The 23,289-nt window shown below is 40.9% G+C and overlaps 1 protein-coding gene and 1 long non-coding RNA gene across 9 annotated transcripts in view; one reads left to right on the top strand and one right to left on the bottom strand.

Annotated features, from left to right (window-relative positions):
• Positions 1–23,289, bottom strand: part of FARP1 (FERM, ARH/RhoGEF and pleckstrin domain protein 1) — a 193,791-nt gene that overhangs the window by 33,435 nt on the left and 137,067 nt on the right. For 5 of the 8 annotated variants that reach the window (XM_038173449.2, XM_038173451.2, XM_038173448.2 and 2 more), the window contains exons 7-13: positions 21,858–21,972; positions 20,536–20,683; positions 17,755–17,850; positions 17,082–17,245; positions 15,661–15,729; positions 14,851–14,926; positions 12,844–13,084 (exon numbers count right to left, since the gene is read on the bottom strand). In XM_038173449.2, coding sequence (XP_038029377.1) covers positions 12,844–13,084; positions 14,851–14,926; positions 15,661–15,729; positions 17,082–17,245; positions 17,755–17,850; positions 20,536–20,683; positions 21,858–21,972 — 909 coding nt within the window. The remainder of the gene's footprint in view (positions 1–12,843; positions 13,085–14,850; positions 14,927–15,660; positions 15,730–17,081; positions 17,246–17,754; positions 17,851–20,535; positions 20,684–21,857; positions 21,973–23,289) is intronic. The other 3 variants (XM_072032447.1, XM_038173450.2, XM_072032448.1) reach the window with 1 other exon arrangement.
• Positions 15,755–22,250, top strand: LOC119715646 (uncharacterized). The gene is made up of 3 exons (XR_005262920.2): positions 15,755–16,503; positions 16,922–16,972; positions 22,118–22,250. It is a non-coding gene; the product is annotated as an uncharacterized lncRNA (long non-coding RNA).

Below are 23,289 nucleotides of genomic sequence, written 5' to 3' on the forward strand. Positions count from 1 at the left end.
ACAAGGTCTTGATTACCAGAGCTAATAGGCTGTCTAGGATTAAAGGTAAAACATGTATCACCATGGTCAAATACATTGTACTGTCATGGGTTTATATCCTCCCTAGATTATGACAGGTAAGTGTTTCTGCTACTACAACACAGCTGAGACACTCCAGTAAACAGAGGCACCAATAAATATAATTAGGCCAGTAGTAAAACCTATTTATTTTCTGGAAGAGCTTAGATTTATTGCTAGAACATGAATGTTTTCCAGTTCCAAACCAGTTCATGTTTATATTTCATTCCTTTGAAAAGAGAAATAAAAAAACAGCACAGTTATCAGTTTACGTAATCACGACAGTTATGTAGCCTATTATAAATCAAAGTTCTGTATTAATACAGCTATCAAGAAAGGATTTACCAACAGTTTCGCACTAAATCAGTGTTCAGTGAAATCTAAGAGAATGCCACAGCTTGTTACACAAATGTCAATTTTATTGACACTAGCACACAACTGTATACAGTGTTTTCAAAAGAAATGGAATTCATCAGTGAGAAATCATGAAACAGATTAATAGCAAGGTTGAAAGGTTAAAAGTTCTGCACTCTACATTACAAAAGACATAAGAAAAGTGATACCAGCTCAAACGTGGAAACAAAGAAATTCTGGCACTATGCCTGTCATACGACAGCAAATAAATGATTTGCACCTCTGTGAGAAGTTCACAGGCATTGTATGCTAGAAGTTAAATAGCACCTATCTGTGATAGATAGATATAGATAAATCAACATACCTACCTACCTAGTTATGATCCTAGATCTAACCTTGTATGTACTGGAATTTTTATCAGTACAACTTCAGGTTTTCGAGCTATAAAATATCAAATGGACAATGAATTAAAAAAGACTTCCTAATCCACACTTGGAAGACATGAATTGGGAGAAGTATTATAAAAATATCCAGAAAAACCGTGCCTGGTGGCTCACGGCGTTGTGTATGCACCCACTGATTACAGACTTGCACACCAATACATCACTGCCTTTTGCAGAGCTATTTCACAGCGAGTTGAAATGCTACATTTTATTTTTTGGTATTAACGTGGACATGAGTAGTGACCAAATCTAAACACCACCACCTACAAGCAAGAGGCTAGACCCTCATCTACCAGTATGCTGAACAACTCAAAATTAAAGATGGATATAAGGAAGTGGCTTTACTGCAAAAGGGCCTCAAAAATGCCGATAGATTAGCACATCCTGGGGCCTAACTGCAACCAGCACAGCCATAAAGACCACCACGCTGAGTGTTGTTCAGGTAAAAGCGGGAAGCCAACTTGCTCTGCTGTAAGAAAGTCAATAAATCACGAAGGAATGAAAACTGAAGGTCTTCACTCCACCATCAGGACATGTGTCATGCTGATGGGTCAAGGCAATGATGTCAGGTGACTTTCTCTTTTTCATGGAGGTGAGAACCAAATAACCTACGTTAACCAAGTGGGTTTTTCTTAGTGTCTCCTCTGACCTCCCACCACAGAAGAGTATGTTCATATAGGCTCTACTCATCAACTACATACTGCAGAATATAAACAGAAGAAGGAAGACAATCTTATTTACAAGCTACTGAAATTCCTCACATTTTACCCCAAAGAATTCCTTATTATTAGCAAATTATCAGCCTAGCAGCTGTCAGACACCAAGTGGTATTGCATAGTGCATTGGAGGCTTAAAAGGTTTGCAGCTGCTAACAAAGAACTGTCTTTACTTTACTTCAAGTAATTTTTTTTCAGATTCAGACTTGAACTGAGGGGGTCATCCGTTAGATATAATGGAGCTAGCCCTATATACCCAAACCACAAGATGGGTACAAAAGGATGTTTATCTAAGGATGGCTTGAGCATAAAAAAAAAATCTGCAGAACAACAATGGCATTTCACAAGGTCACAGAGCACGAAACTATGGGTTACTGTCCTCATTTTGGAAGTGTCTCAGATCAGCCCCCAGCAACATACCGGTTTCATGTGCTAAGCAAAATGAATTCAGTGGTTAAAAACAAATGCTTGTTGCAGCTCGGTGGTGGGAATACATGGGAGCACTGGCAAGCTGCAGGCGCCCAGCAGGAGCGGGACAGGTTGGGCTGGCCATGATCTATCCCACCAGCAGTATCTGCTTTGCTCTAGGCTCCCACCAAACCCAAATGTTAAGCCACAGGGACTGGTGCTGAGTTTGGTGCCTGCAGACACCTGGGCTGGCTGAGCTTTAAAATATGCCCAGTACAGGCTGGGGGCAATGTCCATATTCATTACTTTTCACCTGATGAAGAAAATGCCTCCCAGAGGTCAATGCAAATCATAGGGGTGCTGAACTGTGTGCTGCCTCTTTCTTTGTTGACTGTATAGACAGCATAATATGACCTGAAATCCCTAGTCAGAGGCTTTAACCTAACAAAGCAGGGCTCTTCTCTTTGTGAGGAATATAAATGGGGTCCGATATATCCTGAAGATCCTCCCTCCTCATTTATTCCCTTTTTCCTGAAACTTCTGAGTAACAAACTCATGCCATTTAGTGCTCTGCATCTACTTCAGATGAAACAATTCCCATCCCTCCACGCCGTGTTTCAGCAGCAAGGAAGAGAACAGTAATGTGAAGCTATGTTCCTCCTCTGTGGAGTACCAAGAAGTGAAAATTACCCAATTATGGAAACATCAACCATTACTGAAAGTGACTGAAATTCTGCTGGAAAGCTTCATGTACAGCTACAGTCCTCATTCAAACTCATCTGTTAAGGGTTATATTCTCCTCAAGGTTTATAGGTTCATTGTTAGAAATTAAAATACATCAAGAGCCAGCAAAGTGCCTTTCTCAGTACCTGGGATGTCGCAGGGCTCCTGGCTTATTCTCTCAGACTTGCTCCGCAGTTACTTAAGCCAGGGGATGTTTTGCCAAGTACTGCAAGCTTTTGACATCCAGATGCCATTTACTCTGCTTTAAGGGCAGCTGAGTGTTCTTGAAACTCCAGTCTGCTAGCTGAGACCCCAAGCTGTTGCCCCTCATCCTTGCATTACTGAGCGTACTAATATGAAGGCTCTTCAATATGAAACTATCAGCCTGAGCTGCTGCTGCTTTAGCCACTGTAAATCTAGCTTCATTTTCCATACTCACAGTGGTTGCATACCTCTAACTTGTACCTAAAAGTTTTGGCCAGAGAAAGACACGATCCAAAATGGCATGGGGGAGGAGAGCTCCAGATGAAGTAGCAGGAGTTTTCCTATGTATTTTGCTGCTGACTAGAGTACCTCAGGGACTGGAGAAGAGTTAAGGAGGGTGTCCATCTGTTCTCTTCCCTGCTGTGAACCAGGCATGGCCACGCTGCTGAGCTAACAGAAGCAGGGGATGGGGATTCTCCTCTGCTCTCTTTCAGTGCAAGAATAACCCCCCACTGACTTCCACAAAGACTGGAGGGGGACCAGTTGATCAAGCTGACATCCTCTTCCCCATTAAAGAGAAAAAGCTGGAGTGCTGGATACAGTTTGTTAGGAATGAATATCTTGAGGAGTTATAAATAATCAGAAATTCATGTACAAACATCCCTGAATGCATTACTAAAGAATATGGGGAAGAATGGGAAGGAAACACATCTCAGAAGCAGATGTGATTTCTCAAATAAGCAAGAACCCTGCCTGGCATGAAGGCGAACATGGCAGGGAGAAAGGTTTGGTCTGAATTCACACCTTCAAAATGTGCGCCCATGGCAAAAGTGGCACTGAGAGATTTGGGAGAATGGTGTACCTTCTCAATGAACCAATTTCCTCAGATTTAGGACACAGCATTTGCCAGCAAATGGACAGAACAATTAAACCAGTGACAGTTTTACAGCAAAATACCAGTTAGAATGAGTAAAAGCCTTCAATACAGGTAAAAGTAAATTAAAAAATAAAAAAAATTAATTCCATGCATACACAGTTAAATGGCTTGACATGCTTATATTCTCATTAAGCTTGGTGTAGGTTTAGTAGCCAGCAACCTCTCCAGTTGGTAAAGGTCCATGCTTTGTTGGTATACTGCAGTATTAGACAGTGGTGAGTGTGAAATCAGACAGTAGCTGCTGGTAGCTTACATCGGGGCATGCTCGAGTCTTTAGGACAAAGAGTAAAATTTTCAGGCAGGGAAGGAAATGGGGTGAGTGGGCATCAGACTTTTGTCTGGCCTTGATCTTTCCAGACAGAAATAGAGCGACCTCTAGAAGGTCCCTACTGAACCCAGGGTTAGGGTTAATTTATTTTTGTTTGTCTTTAAATCAGCGTGACATGGTGCTACAGCAGAACTGAAAACATTGTGGGTACGTGCAGCCCCCATGGAAGCTCATGCCAGAGATACCGTCCATTTCCACAAGACATATTCCCAAGACTGCAGTGATCCTGCTTACAGGCTACGGCAGGTGGGCATGGTCCCTGCTGGGTGCAGCCTTCATTAGGAAATGAAGGGCAATGCAGTCGTGCTCAATGGAGCTGAAATGCCCTGGAAAAGAGACCTTCTTCCCCCCTCCCTCCGCTCTTCTGCTCCTCAACGTGCTGTGGTTTCTTAGCTCATAACCCACAGCCTGGGTGGGGGTGGAGGGGTTGTTTTCTCCAGATTTGGGGTGAGGAGAGCTCTATGAGACAGGATCACTGTAATAAGAGGAATTAGGTACTCCCAATACAAATAGGTATTTCTGCAGTAAAAAAGGACATCGAGACAGCGCTCCAAACAATGCAAGGAACAGAAGATACACCATGCTTTGAGGATAAAGACAGAACATTGAAAAGGCTTTTTCTCCCAGAGAGGTACATGCTGACAAAACAGTGCATACAATGAAACAAAAAATGTTTCTCTTTGAACGGCGTTAAACAAATGACAAAAATGAGAATGAAGTCCCCAGCATTTTGGATTTTGAAAAAATTAATTTGGACTACTGAGACTTGCCAAAAAAATCTATGCATGTGCACACACAGAAATCAAGAAAGGGCTGGATAGGTGAAACACAGCCAAGCTTATGGACTTTTGTTAGTGGGTTCAGGTGAGTTTCTTAGCAGGAAAGGGGAAAAATAAGGAATTCAGCTACTCAGAGGTTTCAAGTGCCTCACAGAAAAGCAACAGGCATGAGCACTAACGTCCACTGAGCTAAACAGAAACCTACCTCTGATCTTGCTGTAAACCATCAAAGGCAACAGGACAACTGTTTTCTTCTCAAAACAAGATTTGCAACATCTTAAAGAAAGCTTCTAATCTAATTTTAACAAGCTGGAAAGCTCTTGAATCAGAAAGCATTCATTTTCCTTCAACCTCCCATGTTCAGTCGGTGACAGCTGTATCATTACTGGCTTTAGAGCTAATTTTTATCAGTAGGATCTGTGGATTTTTATGGTTCTCAGGGGCCAAAACTGTACAAAAAATCTTCCATAAAATTACACCTTAAAACTCTAATAATTCCATAGCAAACTAAATATTTACCATCATGTCATGCAAATTTATGATCCTAAGGTCTTTACCTCCTTTACTGTAATAACAACAACATTATTTACACTCCTACTTGTGGAAAACACGCCTGTGAATACTCAGCTCAGCCAGGCACACAGGCTTTCCAAATTTCCTAACGTTTAAAAGAAAGTGCTCACTGCATTTTATAAGAAACAGGAAACAAGCATCTTGCTTATCCTACATTTGTGGACCACAGAAGTAGAACAGAATACAAAATACTCTAAGGAACTGCTACATGCCACCCAAATTCAGCTTCTTATTCAAATTATGCCTTTGATTTTTAAGCAAAGTTTCGTACTTTAAAATATCAACGGCACTGCACAGCCTGACTGTAGGGAAGAACACAGAAGATGGTTTTGTTCAGGATCCACATGTTGCACAAGAGCTGTTTCCCTTATAAATAAGTAAATACCATGCACACCCTTGTCTAGGCATAACTCAGCAACTTGACAGATTACTGAAATAGAATAAGAAAGACTGTGTTCATTTTAATTTCCTGGAATTTATGTTTCCTTCCTTTCCAGAACCTGACAGCACTGGCAAGAATTTTCCCTAGTGCGGCTTGACTGAAGCAAGTCAGCTGCCACCCACATTCGAGAAAACTTAACTCAACGGTGTCATCTTTGGGACCTCCAGATGGTAACACCGTGCATGAGCCACTTGCAGTCAGAAACCCCAAAATCATCATCATCAAGCAGGAGACACCAACAAGCAGTTGGTATTTGACAAACGGAGTGGTCTCCTACCACTCATCTTTGACAGCAGCTACCAAAGGAAAGGGGTATTCATTAAGAATTGTTCCCAAATATTCAAGTTCTCTCTTATGCTTAGGGTCTTTCTTATCTGGTAGGGAGAACAGGAGTGACCCCCTAAATGGAGAGGAAAGACAAGGGCTAAAAAGCACAGAATCTGCCTTAAGAAACTACATCATTCAGAGAGATGTATGTTATTGGAAAACTAAAGGGGGATTTGGCTTCCTCCATTTTATCCATGTGTGAACACAGAACCTCCTTCCTTCACGCTCACTGCCCCTTCCAGCTGGTGAACAAGGCCTACAAGGTCTTTGGTCTACATCCTCATCCACAAAGGTAAGCGACACCCAGCTGCAACTACTTCACGCGTGCGTGGAAGTTGGGAAGAACTCGGATTGTTAATTTGCTCCTCGTCATTAGACGTTAGATTGCTGCAATTAAAATTTCATTCTAAAGTCACCTCTGACAGCAGTCTAATGCCTCATTATGACAAATGAGACTAGTTAAACAAACATGGCATTTGACACGATTTATAGGCCAGACATCCTTGCTTGTGTTGAAGAACTGTTCCAGAAATAGCCACGCTTCATGCTAATTGCACATAAATCATACTGATGAGATCTGAATCACTGGTTTTCAATACTCAAAATCAGGTCTCTTCCGTCCCTTCAACCACCTGACACAATTCCCACTCTCTGAGCAGGACCTTAAGAAACTACTGGGGCTTTAAACTCTGGGAAAGACTGGAAAACATGGTATTCCAAAGGGAACTGTAAATAAACGAGGCTAGACATTTTCAGTGCATGTAAAATATTCCCTATTCTTCTCCTTCCCTTTGTCTTCTCATCCCTGAAATCCCCCGGAAGAAATTCCTAGTTGAGTATGGAGGCTCTGCATGTTGGTGTGTTTATCATGGGGCAGAAGACGACAGAATTTGAAACATCTCTGCTTCCAAGTGAAGAAAAGAAGGAGCCATAAACAGGTTTTAGATCTGTCTACCCCATTTTCCAGTTGGCTTTCTCCAGTCTCCACCAAGTAATTGCATGTACAGATAGAGAGGCCAGACAGGAACTTCTGGCATGAAAGCAACTGCTTCAGAAGGAATACAGCTGCTTCAGCTCATAAAAGCTGCTCCACAAACATCTGTGCAAACAGAAACCAGTCACACAAATATTCAGGGGGAGAAAACGGGTCCTGAAGCAGTCTGGTCTAATGATATGAGCCCCGTTTAGGGAACTCATTCACAAAAGATTATTTTTTCACCCTTCACTGGGTTCTAATGATTATGTTCAGCATTGCCGAGGCTGCTGGAGAAAATCCTGTCTAATTTTGCCTGCCCTTTAGACTTAACCTGGTAGATTGATTTCATATTTCAAATTAGCAACATGCGACTCCTTCATTATGACCATTCATCTACTTTATAGCTGATCTCAGCTCCATATAACTCATGTAATGTACATGCAAATACAGCAAACTTAAAAATGTTCAGTTACGCAGCATTTTTCATAGATGGAAAATTCTCTTACAGCATTTCTTTGATGCAATTTGCATTTAGCATGCACTACGATGGTTAATGGGATGGTACTTGTTAGGCAGGCCTATGAGGGATGGGTGATTTGAGACAATGCTAGTACCAGGCATAAATCATCCTCAGAGAACACTCTTCTCTCTCATGCATATGGAATATTTTCACTACGGGAATGTAGACTTAAACCCAAAACAGTACAGTCTGGGCTACTCAGATATCAATTATTCAAAACTATATCTGCAATATCCCAGGCAGAGCCTGGCTCCCACATCAATTTGCCACTGTTACATTTTCCGGGATCTAAACAAATTTGTTTCTAGATTTTATATCCCAGGTCACTGAGGTAAGCCAGATCCCACAAAGGCAGATATGAAAAGGAACTCCAGGAGTTCCCAAGAGGACACAGGATGTTTGAGCTGCTGGTGGGGTGGAGATAACCTACAACTGTCTGACATGATTTTTCTCATTCATTGTAGCAGAAGACTGAATGCGGTCAAGTACTTGGAAGAGCAAGTAAAGAATCAGGGTGCCATGTATCTACAGTCTAAATCGCTATCTACATCTGCATGTTATTTTGGGACAACCCCCTATGCTGCTTTCGCAACTAGACTCCATATTCATCCAAATATGTGGACATAGTTGGTTCAGCAGTCCTGGACTGGCTAACCAAAGGCTCCCTCCACATCCTTTGGGAGGACAGGGGATGGGTAGCTTGGGACTACTCATTCAGAGTGGATGCAGTTCCTAGATCTTGCTGATTCAGCTCCCTCATTTGTAGCAACTGCCTAAGGATATCTGGACACTTATGAGTGTCGGATTTAAAAGTTAATTCTTTTGAATAAGAAATTTACAATGGTTAATCAACAGTACCAACAGCAGCACTCCAGAATCTACTGGAATTGATGGAAGAATTAAATCTTTTGCTTGGCCTACAAATACCTCTTTTAGAATTGAGACACAGGTGTGCTGAGACCACTGCCACTGACCAGGGTATGCATATTTACCAATGCCTGCAAGGATTAACCTGAACTGATAGGCTCCTCTTCTGATGTGTCTTTTGTGAACTACAACAAGAGTTCCCCCATCTCATCTGCAGTCTTGCCCCAAAGGCTTCTGTTCTTTACTCTAAGGTCCTTCTGCCTTTGTCCCACAGAAACAAACTCCCAGATGCATTCTGAGGAACCTGATCCTATGTGAAAACGTCAATTTGAAACTTTTCTCTTGCTTACCATTCTTGGCAACCACCCAAGATATGAACCACATGTCTGGGAGAAGAATTTGGCCCACAGACTGTTTTTAATTAAATGCTTGTCTAATGATATTAAACTGAACTTCAGTGACATAAGAATGCTGCAAAATGTTTAATCCTAAATTAAATTATTTCCTATGTAATTTACAAACTTTATTCCTTCAAACTGGAAAAATTCCACGTGTCAAAATGACAAACCCTTAAACATCGAAAATTGAAAAAATGCCAGATGACAGTAAATAGTTGCAGAAAAATCCTCATGATTCATTTTTGAGGATAGTATTGAAAAGGAAAAAAAAAAAAAGCTGTTGAGATACTTTATCAGCAACTAAGCTATCTCTAGCTACTAGCAGGTTTAAATTTACAAAAATTATAAATCCATTACCTTTGTAGGCATGTGAGAGAAGAAAAGCAGGCCAGAAAACAGTATTTGAAAGGACGCAAAAAAGTAAACATCACTTATAAAATTTGATATTCACTTAAATCCAAACATTATGAAATCTATTCACATTTCAGTGAAGTACCAGAAACAAGATTGCAAATCCTTTTGTTGAAAACCCATTGCTTGAGCTCTAACTTCACTGGCTAACAAAGCAATTAATGCATGTGTCCAGATTGCTATTACTTTACTGTATCATACAACTGCTGGTTCTTTTGCCGTACATGCAGCAAAAAAATCAACAGGAGACTCATGCACATGCTCCCCATGCTCACACTATCTGTTAATGAAGGCTTCAGCTATCTACATATCTCCTTAAATATTGCAAAGTTCAAGGCAATTATTTTACAGCTATCCTAAATCCCAAACACCTTCTTTTAGAATAATATACAAGCAAGCTTTCCCGTAATTATCAGTCTCCCTGTTTCTAGAGTCATGCTTTTAACTACAGGAATAAAGAACCGTGTTCCTTGTCACCAAAATATCACTGTCTAAAGAGATGCTTTAAAACAATTCCTGGTCAAAAATGAGGTATCTAATCTTTAAAAACGACCATACTAAAGTAGATGAGCAGATTAAAAGTTACATTTACACGGATATATTTTACTGCAAAAAAGTAAAGCAAGACAAGCCTAAACTACTGTAGGTATCTTTTTAAATATCCTTCACTCAGATTCAACTGTATTAAAATGTGCATAGACCAAGGCATTAGAAAAATTAAAAAGACTTTGTATTTTATTATTTTCTTAAAAATGATCTTGAAAACGTTGTACTGTCTAGATTTACAAAGTCCTGCAACTTTTTCATCAGTACTTATGTGGGTGGGTCCACCACTGCTGCATTCATGTACAGCATGACGTGCATTGCTGCGAGTGACCTGCAGTTCTGTAAGCACTGTTCATCACCTAACACGCTCAACTTTAATTCCCTTCCCCCACAAGAACAATATATAAAAGTTAAAAGTAAGGCCAGTGTTAAAGAGCACATCTTGCCTCCCAGCTCTAATAACTGCAGGATACTTTCCATACAGGAGACCTTTCCTTTGCTTTTTTTTCTTTTAATTAACTCAGAGCAACTAGAATCAGATTTTTTTAGAATACCGCCTTAATTCTCAGTACTTTTAGCTTGTGAAAAGGAGTTTACTTAGAATTATCCCCCCTGTCTTTTTGCACATGTGCCAAAACCTTGCCACTCTACGTACACTAGTGAAAACAATCAGCCTGGACCACAGCTAGGCCCATCATTCTTTGTGTCAGGGAATGAAAAATTTATGAGGTGGCACTATTAAAAAGAATAGCCTATGACAGATTAATTGGATCCTGTACAGATTGTACAGATAAAGACTTTTCATGATCAAAGCAAAAAAAAAAATTAATTAAAAAAAAAAAAATCAAACAGCCACCATCTCCAACCACCCCACCAAAAATCACCCACAACAGAACTTTGATGTCTCTGTGAATAATACCACTGAAAGAATGAGGGGAAAAAAGACAAACCAACTCTCCTTCAATTAATCTTTAAACCACACTGATAAAGGGTAGAAAGGATTGCCTTGCAAATAATACTCATATCACTCATAATTAGAGCTGTTGTAATCTATTTTTTTTTTCTACTTGAATTTTGTCTTTCATCTTGTTCTCCTTCTTGTTTAAGGAGGAGTTTGGACTTTCAAAATCTCCATCACCAAATCAGACTGTGAAAATAGCAATTTGTTTTTTATTCACTGAATAAAGAGCCAATAGAGTCATTGTTCCTGCACAGATGACTAATTTGTATCCTCAACTCATCAGTCGAGATTATAAAATGGGTTATGAAGATGAGTAGACTAAACAAACACATTCTTGCTATGAAAAGATTTGCCACCATTTTCCAAGATTTCAACAATCCTTGGTCTTGAATGCCAAGCTGCCTGCATTTGGCTGTAAGTTTATTTTTTTTTCCCCTAACTCTACTGAGGCACTCGTAATTAGCTCTCCTTATACTGGAGAGGAAAAAAAAAAGTACTCGACATACAAAAGAGCACAATGTACCTACGCAATATCATTTTTGTTTTGTTTTGTCAACGTAACTAGTCAAGTGTCAAAGAAGCTACAATATATACCTAAAATACGACTTCATACACGTTGAATGTATAAAGTCTTACAAAGGTACCTAAATCAGTAATAATTTTCCTCTCCTCCTGCCTTTCAGAGCAGACAAATTACTGTTAAGATTCACTGAAACTTATCCTTACTGTATTCCCTTTCCTCTGGCTGGTTCGTATTAAGGATAACATTTGAAATAGCCCATGCTCTGAGTTTATTACCAGCCACTCTTCAAGAGCCCCACGGTATTCACTGGTCTCGTATGCCTTGCTGCCTAGCAGCTGAAGACCTGCACACCATCTTCATCACTGAGGCCAACAGAAATGTCCTCCTCTACCTCCTCATCAAGCTGAAGGCTGCCAAAGGAGTATTTATTTCTGGGCATGGGAGAGGAACTCAGCACAATGGGATTTCCGAACACCAGGGGGTGAGTGAAGGGGTTAATGATCTCGGAGTCAGAATCACTAGATTCTGTCCCACTGCTGGTGGAGCCCTCCATCACCTGGATGGCAGCCATGTGGTCCATCACGCCACTGGCATGCAGCGACTGCATGACTGGGCTCTGCTTTGACTGTCCCCCCGCTGGCATACCGTTGGCCATCATTTTGCCTTCTGGAGAAGACATCTTGGCCACCCCGCCTCCTTTACAACGTCTCTCTGACCTGTATTCCTGCCCAGGGGTTGAGGATATCTGGCTCAGGATAAATGGGTCTGTAGCTGACTTGTTGCAGAGATTTAGGATCTTCTGTGCATGAGGCCGCTGCGAACCTGGAGAGTACCTGCCATACCCATGGCAGCTACTGGCATGGCTGTCCTCCTCCCCAGTTCTTGCCCTGCAGTCATGCCCATTTTCTGAGACATAACCCTGAGAGCCAGTTCTGCTCAGGCTCATGTTAGGGCTTGATCCTTTGCTACTGGGAGGCAACGGAGTGGCCAGTGGGCTACGGCTCCCTGGCCCTCTGAACATTTCGTCAACCAGTGAGCTGTGCCTTGGCATCCTGGGGCTTCCCCCAGAGTAGAAGGAGAGATTAGGTGGGTTGTCATCAAGGTACTCTTCAGAGAGATACTGGGAAGACTTTATAGAGGCTGAGGAATCCCTATATCTACTCCTATTAAGATTTTCACCTCTATAGTGAATATAGGCACCACTGGTCAAATCACCCTCATAATTGTCATTTGTTTGGGAATATGACCGGGTTATTTGTCCTCTGAGGAGATCATACTCGCTATCTACATCACTGCAGTCAATGAAAGGAATGGAGGTGCTGCTGCCATGAGCAGCCCTGGAAGCTGGACCTGTGCTTGGTTGCTGTGACTGAGGTCTGTTCTGCTGAATCCTGTCCTTAGAGGCCTCCTCTTCTTCCTCCACAGCTGACACCACTGCTCCGTCCACCTTTCTGCCTTCTTTGGGGCTCTTCTTCAAGGAAGGGCTCTTGTGCTGTCCATTGTCTTCCGTTGAAGCTTTCAGTTCCTTTCCTTGCCGGCAGCTCTGCACTGCTGCAGCATCATTGTCATCTCCATAGGCAAAGCTAGAGCTCTGGAAAGACAAAGAAGGATGGCAAGGGGTAGAGAAAGGGAAGAGGTTTGGGAGGGGAGGGGTAGGGAGGGAAGGGAACCAGAGGGAAAGGGCTATGTGTAATTATGCACCACAATTTTGCAATACATCTTGCAGCAACACAGGAATCTCTTGGATGCAGAAAAGGTAACCCAAGATTCAAAATGAATTAGAAAAATAAAAAAGAGGTCTCTGATCCTGAAGAACAGATGATGGGGGAAAATAGGTAAGCTGAGCAAGGGAAGAGAAGGGAGACAAAATGCAGCAATATACAAAGAGGGGGATTTGAGGTGTTTCCACACCCTACACCAGCCACTAAGAACATCGACCTGTTCACACTACTCTGAGAAGCTGGAAGGAAAGAAAAGATTAACATGTAAGACAAATTCTGCATGGCCTCATTCCATATACTGGAAAAGCTCTAAGGTACATGTGTGGGCTTTTGGAGACCATGCATTCAACTGCCACTGGTTTGGGGGCTGGCTTTTCTGCCAACAGAAATATGCCAGTATCTGAGCAATAGTTATGCTCCGTCTACCTGAGCTTGTCTTAGCAATATTAAAATGCTAAAAGGTATTTGGCGTGGGCTGAATTTATAGCAGAATTCTCTGAATTTCTTGGATTTTGAAGAATGAAGGGGTCTGTGAATATCAAAAGGAAGCAATGCAAGGAATGTAAAGTGCAAGTAACATTCTTGAATATATTAACTTAGTAGCTTGCACCTGGCATTTACCTGCTCTACCTCATGTAAAGTTATGCGCTAAAAGGTTCATCTCCACAAACACAGATGAGTTCAGAGAAACATTGGTAGGTGGGAGGTAATAACCCCACTAATCTACTCAGAGAAATGGAGCTCCTCTGCGGACTGTCCTGGCAATCGCTCCATGGTTGTGTGTGTCTGGGGACACCCTTACTAGAGGGATCCAAATTATAGAAGTATTTTCCACTAGTGGACTTTCATCCTGATCAGCCAGGGTGGAATATGATGAGGCTGCTGGTATTACCTGTGTTTGTGTGAGTGTTGTTTGCTGATGTTTTCACCTATATGGCTGGCTGCATGTACATGTGTGCATGCATATATATATGTATATATATAAAAAATAATTACATATATATATATGTATCTGGTATATGTATGTTTGGGTGCCTATGGTAAATACACCGTCAGCCTTACTACTAGCTGGACCTGGGAACATGCAGCTGCTGCAGCTTTGCCTCTATTGGGCTACCTACCGGATTTGTAAACTCCTAACACATAACTACTATTAACATCAGACAAACACATTTGGTATCTACCAGAGATAATGGCTTAAAAGGTCAAAGCTGCATTTTCTCTGAGGAAATAATTCATCTCATCCCTCGTTAATACAACAAAATATTTTGTCATTGGCAGCCAAGACTCCTCAGTGAAGGAAAAGAATTAAACTTTTCTCAAGTGCAATCACCAGCAACAACCTGAGACCCCAGCAGTAACACAGTGGGCTGCAGTTTTTCAGGTGCTCGTTAGTACAGCTCAGACAAGCTCACCATTTATGCTTGTCTTGCTGTCTGGAAACAACTCTGTTCCACAGTGGAAATTAACGTATTCCATTTGAAGAACCTGAACACCTGGGGCTCCTGAGCTTCCACTTAAGTGGCAACTGAGCAGAAAGGTATGTTCCTAGAGCTTCAAAACACCTATCTGTGGTGGGTAATGTAACAAAAAATATTTAAAAGGCACGATGAAGGGTTTCGTCAACATCACTGACTTGTTTTGGCACCTCTGTATGCTGTTCTGAAGGCTGTGTTGTCAGACTCCTGATGGAACGAATCTTGCTGTGCTTCCTGGAGATAAAAGGAAAATCACAGTAAGAAGCCATTTCAGTTTTCCCACAAAGAAGAATCAAGACACATGCCTCCTTGAAAACAAAAAACTTTGAATAGTGGCTTTCATAAGAGTTTGCTCCAAAACAGATGCTCCTTTCTGTAATGTTTAAACATGCTATGTGTTGGAAACATACCACTGTAAGAAAAGGGAGAGGCACTGAAGCAGAAGTGGTCTGTCACTAGAACACGAGTCATTAGCTCATCAGCAATAAACTGTTGTCATGGTCTTTGTGGCATTTTGGCCATGAATTTTAGCTCACCACAAGCAAGACAAGTTAAGTTCTCCCTTGAGGTTGGCTATACCTATTCCTGTTACCTTCTTTTTTATTCTCAGGTGAATATGCTTACTTAAAATCCATTTATATCCCTTTCTGCTAACATATTAACCAAATCCCACTGAAGAGGGTGCAAATCAATATGAGAGGAATTTACCTGCAATGGAAGGGCATTCACTGCTGAAAAACAAATTGAAGACTATTGATTTTAAATAAACTATAGGTTATGCAAACTTCTGCCAAAATGCTCAGGACCAAGGGGATATTATACAAATGACAAGCTGTCAAACCAGCAAAGAAGGAATTTTTTACTTGTACTGGCACTAAGCTCTTAGAATATAACTACTTGGAAGCCACTACTTTTCTTTAAGTTTTATATATATATATATTTGAGTAGCTCATTTATTTTCCTCTCACCTTTCAAACTGTACTTTTTTGTGCCCTCCTTCTTTAACATAGTCAAGTACTTGCTTCTGAGTCCGTCCACTGGAAGAAAACCACAGTTAAAATTACTAATCTGAGATAATGAATTTGTCACATTTAATAAAATATACTACCTGGTCATCATAAACATGTATGTGGTTAGCACAGAATGTCACAACAACCAGAAAATTATTTGTCACTCTCAACAGAAACTCGTGTAAGATCATAAGAAAGGAGACCTGGTTATATACACACAGATCGTTACCTTTTTGCATGTTACCTCTTTTTTTTTTTTTTGCTGTGGAGGTACTTTACGATGTGATTTCAAATCTGATTAAATTTAGTTCTGTGCCCTTTACAGAGTACAACATTACTGGGAAGTCACCACAACAGAAAACAAAGTAGGGTTAAGTTTTACTCTCATGATCAAACAAACATTACTGAATCCTTTCAAGAGTTAAACACCAGCCTTGTCTCCTACCTGCAACCAAGATGAAAGCTTCTGAAATGTATTTCATAGCTCAGTTGCATCAACTAAACATATTTTCTGCAGAGATTTAGGCTGGAACTCACACTCTCCCCTTCTGCTAATGCCATAAAAACATAGTGAGAAAGCCCAGCACTTCCTATTGTGCAAGGATATAAACTCCACAGGGAACTGAGAGCAGTAAAGGAAACGTCCACCTCAAGAATGTTCAATAGAGGAAAGAAAACCTTCCTGTTCATCACAGGCTTTCAACTAAATTACTGAAAGGTCTGAAAAAAGTAACCATGTGTATGCAGCACAGATCACTATGAATGCAGGATGTGGGCAAAACCTGTTCTCCAAACCAGGAGGTAAGTACAATGCACCTGCATTTTTCTATTTAATCTGGCAGAAGCTTAAAAAATTAATAGCTCGTTTACCTTAATATAGGTCTTTCTATCTTAATTAATTTACTCTGATAGCAGGAAAAAAGTGGGAAGAGAGAATGGCCATATATACCATGTATTTGTGCAAGGCAGCTATGGTGTACTGACAGTTTATCTCAGCAAAGAAGGGGTTTCTGGTTGCTCAGTTTATATCAGCTTCCCAAAGAAGCTGGCACATTAGCTTCTCTTCTAGAAGCAGAGGGTCTGAAGAGTTACTAGCTGGTGTTACTTAGGACACTTTTTCTTGTGTAAAACCAGCTTGAACTGATAGATCTTGTATCTTACCTCCAGAAAGCTATGTTACAACAGCTACTATGAAATTAATACAGCCTTTTTTTCCCAGTGTTCTCTGCACTATTCTGGTTGAGATGCAATGGAAAACATAAAGGAACAAGTAACTTCAAGAAGGGAAGCTGAAAGTGATAGGTTTAATCCTAGATCATTATGGAAGTGATTTTGAAATGGGGAGGCAACGAAGCTGGAAAGAAGAAAGGAGGTCTCACCTGAACCTAAATGATGAACCTCTAGAAAAAAGAACAGGCTTGGGCTTTGGTTTAGGTTCTTCAAACAGCCTGAAAAAGGCATGATGCTCCACACAGATCTTCCAGAAAGACTTGCAAAAATCTCGACTGGCCATAAGGAATTCCAGGGTGTCCTGGAACGAACTCTGAAAGTTGAGAGAGCATTTGCAATATGAGCAAGCAAGCAAAACACATTACAGAGACACATTACTTACTGGTGAAGCTGGTGCTATATTACAAAAAGGGATTTTTCACGACTCATTGGCTTTCAGGCTTAACAGGCCCTATCCTTCCTTTTTTGAGACATCACTGACCCGCCTGGCAATATCACAGCTATTGCTTAAACTTTCTTTTCCTGACAACTATGACAGGGATAAAGCAGGGCTCTTAACAGTAATGTGAATACTATAACTTAAGAACCCTGATATAATGCCAGAGGCACAGTCAGAAGAAAACTCTGACATTCAGTTTACATTTCCTTAGCTGGGATTGCTCACCTGAGATGCCAGTTTGATGCTTGCAGTAACACACCAGCAACGAACAAAAGCAATTAATTTAAAAATTATCTTGAGGTGATAAAAACTTGTTTGATCTGCAAGTAGAAATTTATCAAACAACCTTTTGTCAGCTTCATACATTCCTGACAAGAACTTACATTCACATCAGGTCGTAGTTTGATAAGGAAACGTTTCCTCTTGAAGCTCAGCTTTCGAACCTTAGCCCAGTTGAAGGCATTGATCTTGGTGTGACCCTGCAGAGGACAAAGCCAGAAGAGTTAGAGCATTACAGACCTGAAGGGAGAAATCAAAACCACTACAGAAAGTTTGCCATACATTAATCATCTATCACTTCACTTGCAGTTATGGTATTTCGTATCTTTCCTCCTTTGGTAGTGCAAACACCCACAGACATTCTTAACCATAAGCATTTGTTGGTGTGACTGAAGGCAGGAAGTTATGGTTAAATTCCAGCATATTTATAGGACTAGGTCCACTGACTAGATGTGAAAGTATATAATCCAGTATCATTGTGCAGAACAGGGTAGCCTATTTTGCCCTTTCATAGGGAGCAATAAAAATAAAAGGAAACTAAATAAAGTACCTGTTTCTGAAAGTCAGAAAACACTTTTTGCAAAAAAATACACAACAAAAGCTAACTGTAAGCCTGAGAGAAATTTTCTCCTGAATACTAGTAATTCCCAGACACTGTATTATTAGCCCTATGCTCCAGAATCACAGAATGGTCTAGGTTAGAAGGGACCTTTAAGATCACCTAGATCAAAGCACCCTGCCATGGGCAGGGACACCTCCCACGAGAGCAGGTTGCCCAATGCCCCATCCAGCCTGGCCTTGAACAATTACCCCTTGTCCTTTCACTACATGCCCTTGTAAAAAGTTTCTCTCCACCTTTCTTATAAGCCTCGTTGAAGTACTGGAAGGCCGCAACAAGATCTCGCCGGAGCCTGCTCTTCTCCAGGCTGAACAACCCCAACTCTCTCAGCCTCTCTTTGTAGGTGAGGAGTCTCTACGTTAGAATTGGAGGCATTGTTTTAAAATATTCATTATACCAGTTTGTTCAGCAAAGACTTCAAGGCATGTATGCCTACAGCACGGCGCAGACGTTTCAAAGAACAGCGACTAGAGGATAGCTAAATGCAGAAACCCATGTTGATTTGGGCACCGTCACCAGACAAACGTAGGAGTACTGACAGCGTGATGATTTCCGCTAAGTCAATCTGCTGTCTAAGAATCTGATAACTAACCTCCCTTACAATATTCAGCAGCACCAACACTGATTTCTAAATAAACATCATGTTTTAAAGTAAGTCTGTGCACCTACTGCTTTTGCCATTTGTGAGGGAGCCTTTGTTTTGATTTTATAATGATGTTGTTCTAATGAGGTCTTTACATTTCGATTTCTCTCAGCCATATCCATGATAAACAGATGAGCTTAAGGCTCACACCCTATGAGCTGCCTGAACGAAGCCCTAAGTCGAAGTGCCAGGCTCCAACTGCTCGGTCAGAGACCGACCTCAGCTTCCTTCTCAGCTCTCAGTCTTGGAGCTCAATCCAGCAAAGTTTCCCAGCTTTTCTGAAAGTTCAGCAAAACCCTCTTTGAAAGTCTCAAAGACTACAACAAGAGGAGACAACTGAGTTTCAGAGCTGTACAAATCAGGCCTCGGGCCTTCAGCCCGAGGAAGGATCCCAGCTGTCTGCTGGGACCCAGCGAGGCCCAGGCCCACGCTGCTTTGTGTGTTCAGCTCCTCACTTTGTAAAGCTTTGCAACTCATTAATTCAACTGATGAAAATACCGTGGGGGAGCAGGGAAGGGCCTGAACATACAAATATTTGAATTGTGGGCATTTCTAACAATATCCTCATGTTCTCATGCTTAAAGCTATGCTCTGGTTTTGTAGCCATACTGTCAACCCATTTAGGGTTTTTACTTTTTTTTTTTTTTTTTTTAGATCTTGGAGCATTTGGGTCAGACATTTCTGGGTCCATTTGTTGCTCTTTTTTTTTTTTTAAACAAGAGGACTTATAATTATTTTCAAGGTTGGAAACATTGTACTACTTTAACTGATGTCAATCTGTCAAAATGAGTAGTCTTTTTTGATGCTTGTAACAATGGACATTTTAAAGAATTGTTCACTTACTGCTTTTAACACAGTACAGAACGAGGCATTTAGGATGCTAGTAGACATAAGCTCATCTGAAGTGAAAGCAGTTTACACCAGCTGACTATCTGTACCTCCCCAACTGTAAAAGCCCAGTTTGTTATTTACCTAAAGGGAACTGGAGAACAAAAATTTGATAAAATTGTTAATGATGGTTCATGAACATGTACTAGGCTCACCAGGGCAGGAGAGGAGAGGAAAGAAATCTAAGGAAAACTACTTTGGGTCTTTTAGTGAAAGAGGTAGGATTCATGGACTTGGAAAAGGCAGAATGTAAATATTCTATTTACAAGAATATTGTAAAAACTTTGAAAAAAAAATTAAAAAAAAATAACACCACAGAAAGCTTGTATGTACTTCCACCATCCTTCTCCTTGTGCTCCATCTGTTTTATTTGTCACTGCTTCACAACCACTTAGTATACACCATGCCTGCAAGACCTGCCTGCTCCTTTAAACAGGAGGTGTCAGCATGACCAACTTGCGTATTGTGAGCTGTGGATCAGCTTGCATTTTGAACAGCATATCGTGGTTGAAGATCAAGTTCTAGCCTGTGTGTGTAGACAAAGTAAAACTCCCTGGAAGTTAAGGACCCAGTGAAGCTATAAAAGGTTTGAAGTTATTGTTAGAAAAAAAATTGGAAATTCATGATTTTTCTTGACCAGACTATTTCCGATATGGTTTAGATCTTGAATTCTTTTTGCTATAAGAGATTTCTCTGCTTTATAAAGTGCAATGTCAAAAGCCTAGCAGCTCTAACCTGAAACACCAGAATGCCTGTGTTGGCAACAGCCAGGTTGATTTTTGTCCCTTCCCTGTCCTTGGCTGGATGCAAGCGTATTCCATACATCTCCAGCCGACGGGCAATCTCCAAAAGCTGGAAGTCAGACTCTGCTGGTGTCTGTCCCCTTGAGAAACAAAACAGAAAAGACACACAGATTCTTCACACCTTTTAATAGAGACCAACAGGTCCTCCAGAGAACAAAGAGACATTTTATCACAGAGACTGAAACCTGTCAGGGGTATTACATCTCTATGTTCTTTCTACCTCCACAGACTTTTTATCAGCTAGAACAACAACTTTGTCTTAGTATAGACCAATACAAAAAAAAAGTCCATAGATTTTACAGTCTGGAAATTTTCTATTAGAAATTTTGATAACTCCAATTCTGAAACACCTGAAACACTTGGATTTAGAGCCATTAACAGAAGTCACTCTTACTCTATTATTTTTTCCACCGAAACAACATTTCCTAAAAAATAAAAAATAAATATAAGTCTGTAGGGATGTTAGTCATTGCAAAAGTGAATTTAATACCAAAATGAAAGTAAAACAGAGGACATGAGTATCTTAACATAAATGTTAGGAACCCATAAGCACTAAATTCCTCAAAACTAAATAGTGCAAAAGTTCTGATTATTACTGCAGTAGAGCTCCCTAGCACTCATATCTAACTCCAGTTAGTTCAAATTGAAACTGTTCCAGTCTCGAAGTGTTTTCAATTTTCAATAGCAAAAAAAACCCCTCCACTTTTGTATGTCTTATTCTTAATTCTTTTCTAACTCTATTTTTTCCAGCCCTTGGGACACCAAGCGTTGTCACCTTGAATGCTGTTCCTCCAAATCCCTAATTCTGCAAGCACTTTGTGCTTTTCCTAAAACTGTCATTAAACCTCTTCTTCATCCATCTCTAAATACAGCATGGAAAGTTGAAAAGACAACATTTGATGTCCTTGAAATCAAAAAGTCTACTGTCACAAGTGTCTGACTGATCAGTCATCATTTGCAATCATACCTGCATGCACAAAATCATCAGTGAAGCATTTTGGATGAAATAGACTGTAAAATAATGACATGCTTGAGTGAATATCAAAATCAATTGCTCTTTAAACATCTTGTTATGATGATGGGATAAAGGCGGCTGTAACCTTCAGGAAATTCACAGTCTTGGACGTTTTTTGAGAAGTAACCTTTGAGAAACCCAGAAGCTCAAATCTCTTTTGTATTTACAATCTAGCATGTATTTACAGTTAGAATTACATTAAAAGAAAAGAAGGCTGATAGTAATTAAAAAAGTCTTACATGTGATTACGGTGAAATTCCATGATTTTGTCTTCTAGTGCTTCTTGCTGAGGTATATACTTGTTCTTCGCTAAGTGTTCACGATCTATGTTTTCATCAAAATCCCCAATCTCAGCTGTGGAAAATTTTAAGAAAAGTCTATTAAAACACTCAATTAAATCTCAGTTAATCAGGCAATTCAGGCTGGGAAGAGGGCAGAGAAGCAATCACAGGTTGCTGCATGGTTTCATGGCTCAGACTCCCACTATTTTATCTTCCAGGCATTCCTCCCGTCTCATCTGTGTGAGTACCTGAGATGTGAGAAACAGCCCAAGGACTCCTCCGATCCACCACAACCACGTAAGGAGATGTTGGATGTCAACTGAACAAATGAAGCCATCACAGTGCTGCCTTGACTTGCGTGCAGGATAAAATTGGGTGACAGGGAGAACAGCATTAACCCAGCAGAACCCACCCTGGTGGTGCTCAGGTGTCTTTTCACAGAGCAGCCAAGTACAAGTTTCTCCCCATGCCCATACCCCATGCTGTAATCTTTTGGGGGAAATCTGAAGAGAATGTTGTATTTACATGTTTGAATGAATGCATAAATGCAGCGGGTTACGAAACATTTGTCTTCCACTAATTTTGCAGCAGTTTGAGACACATTCTGTCTCCCTCCTCCTCAAAGTTGCTCCCATCTGCTGCAGTTATTCAATAATGTGTGTGCAACAGTATGTCACACCCACCTTCCACTTTGCAGCCCATTCAGTGAGCTTTCCTTTTTTTTTCAGGGGGTAGGGGGCCAGGCAATCTGTGTGTGGGTGCCAGATTACTACTATCTTGTTGCCTGCTATTCTTGGAATGCTTCTTAAAAATCTTGCTATTAGGCTTTTCACAGAGTGAGGTATCAGCTGCTGCCTGCAGACCTGCCGGTGTAATACAAACGATGCTACAATGAAGGCTGCTACCTTAATAATGTTGGTGAAATTAAAACGTAGCTCCCTCAAATTAAATCCAGGCTGCAGTCAGACGTATCGTTCTGTGGCTAACGCAGGATGTCACAGACCCAAGCTCAGATCCTTGCCTCATCCTCATCTCAGTTCTGCCCATGTGAATGATCTCTTACACCAGTTATGTCCAAAATGAGCTGGCTTAGATAAAGGAAAAGTTTAAGAAGATGCTTAAAACACTGCAGCTGATTTCCAACAAAAGTTTGCCTGTTAGCAGTTATACCTGCAAATGTGGAGGGGGGAACAATAAACTCATGTAGGACAAGGAAGACGAGGACCAAAGCATCTGTGAGTGACAGAGCAGTAACCTTTCAACCCAAATAGGCTGCAGAGGTCAGAGGTGGGGAAGAGATGGTAACTGAGATTGTCTTATTTCAACCCCCTTCCTCATCCCATCTGCTCCTTGAGACAAGTGGCTACAGACACACCACAGAGAATTTGAG

Source organism: Anas platyrhynchos, chromosome 1, assembly GCF_047663525.1.
Source record: "Anas platyrhynchos isolate ZD024472 breed Pekin duck chromosome 1, IASCAAS_PekinDuck_T2T, whole genome shotgun sequence".
Taxonomy (NCBI): domain Eukaryota; kingdom Metazoa; phylum Chordata; class Aves; order Anseriformes; family Anatidae; genus Anas; species Anas platyrhynchos.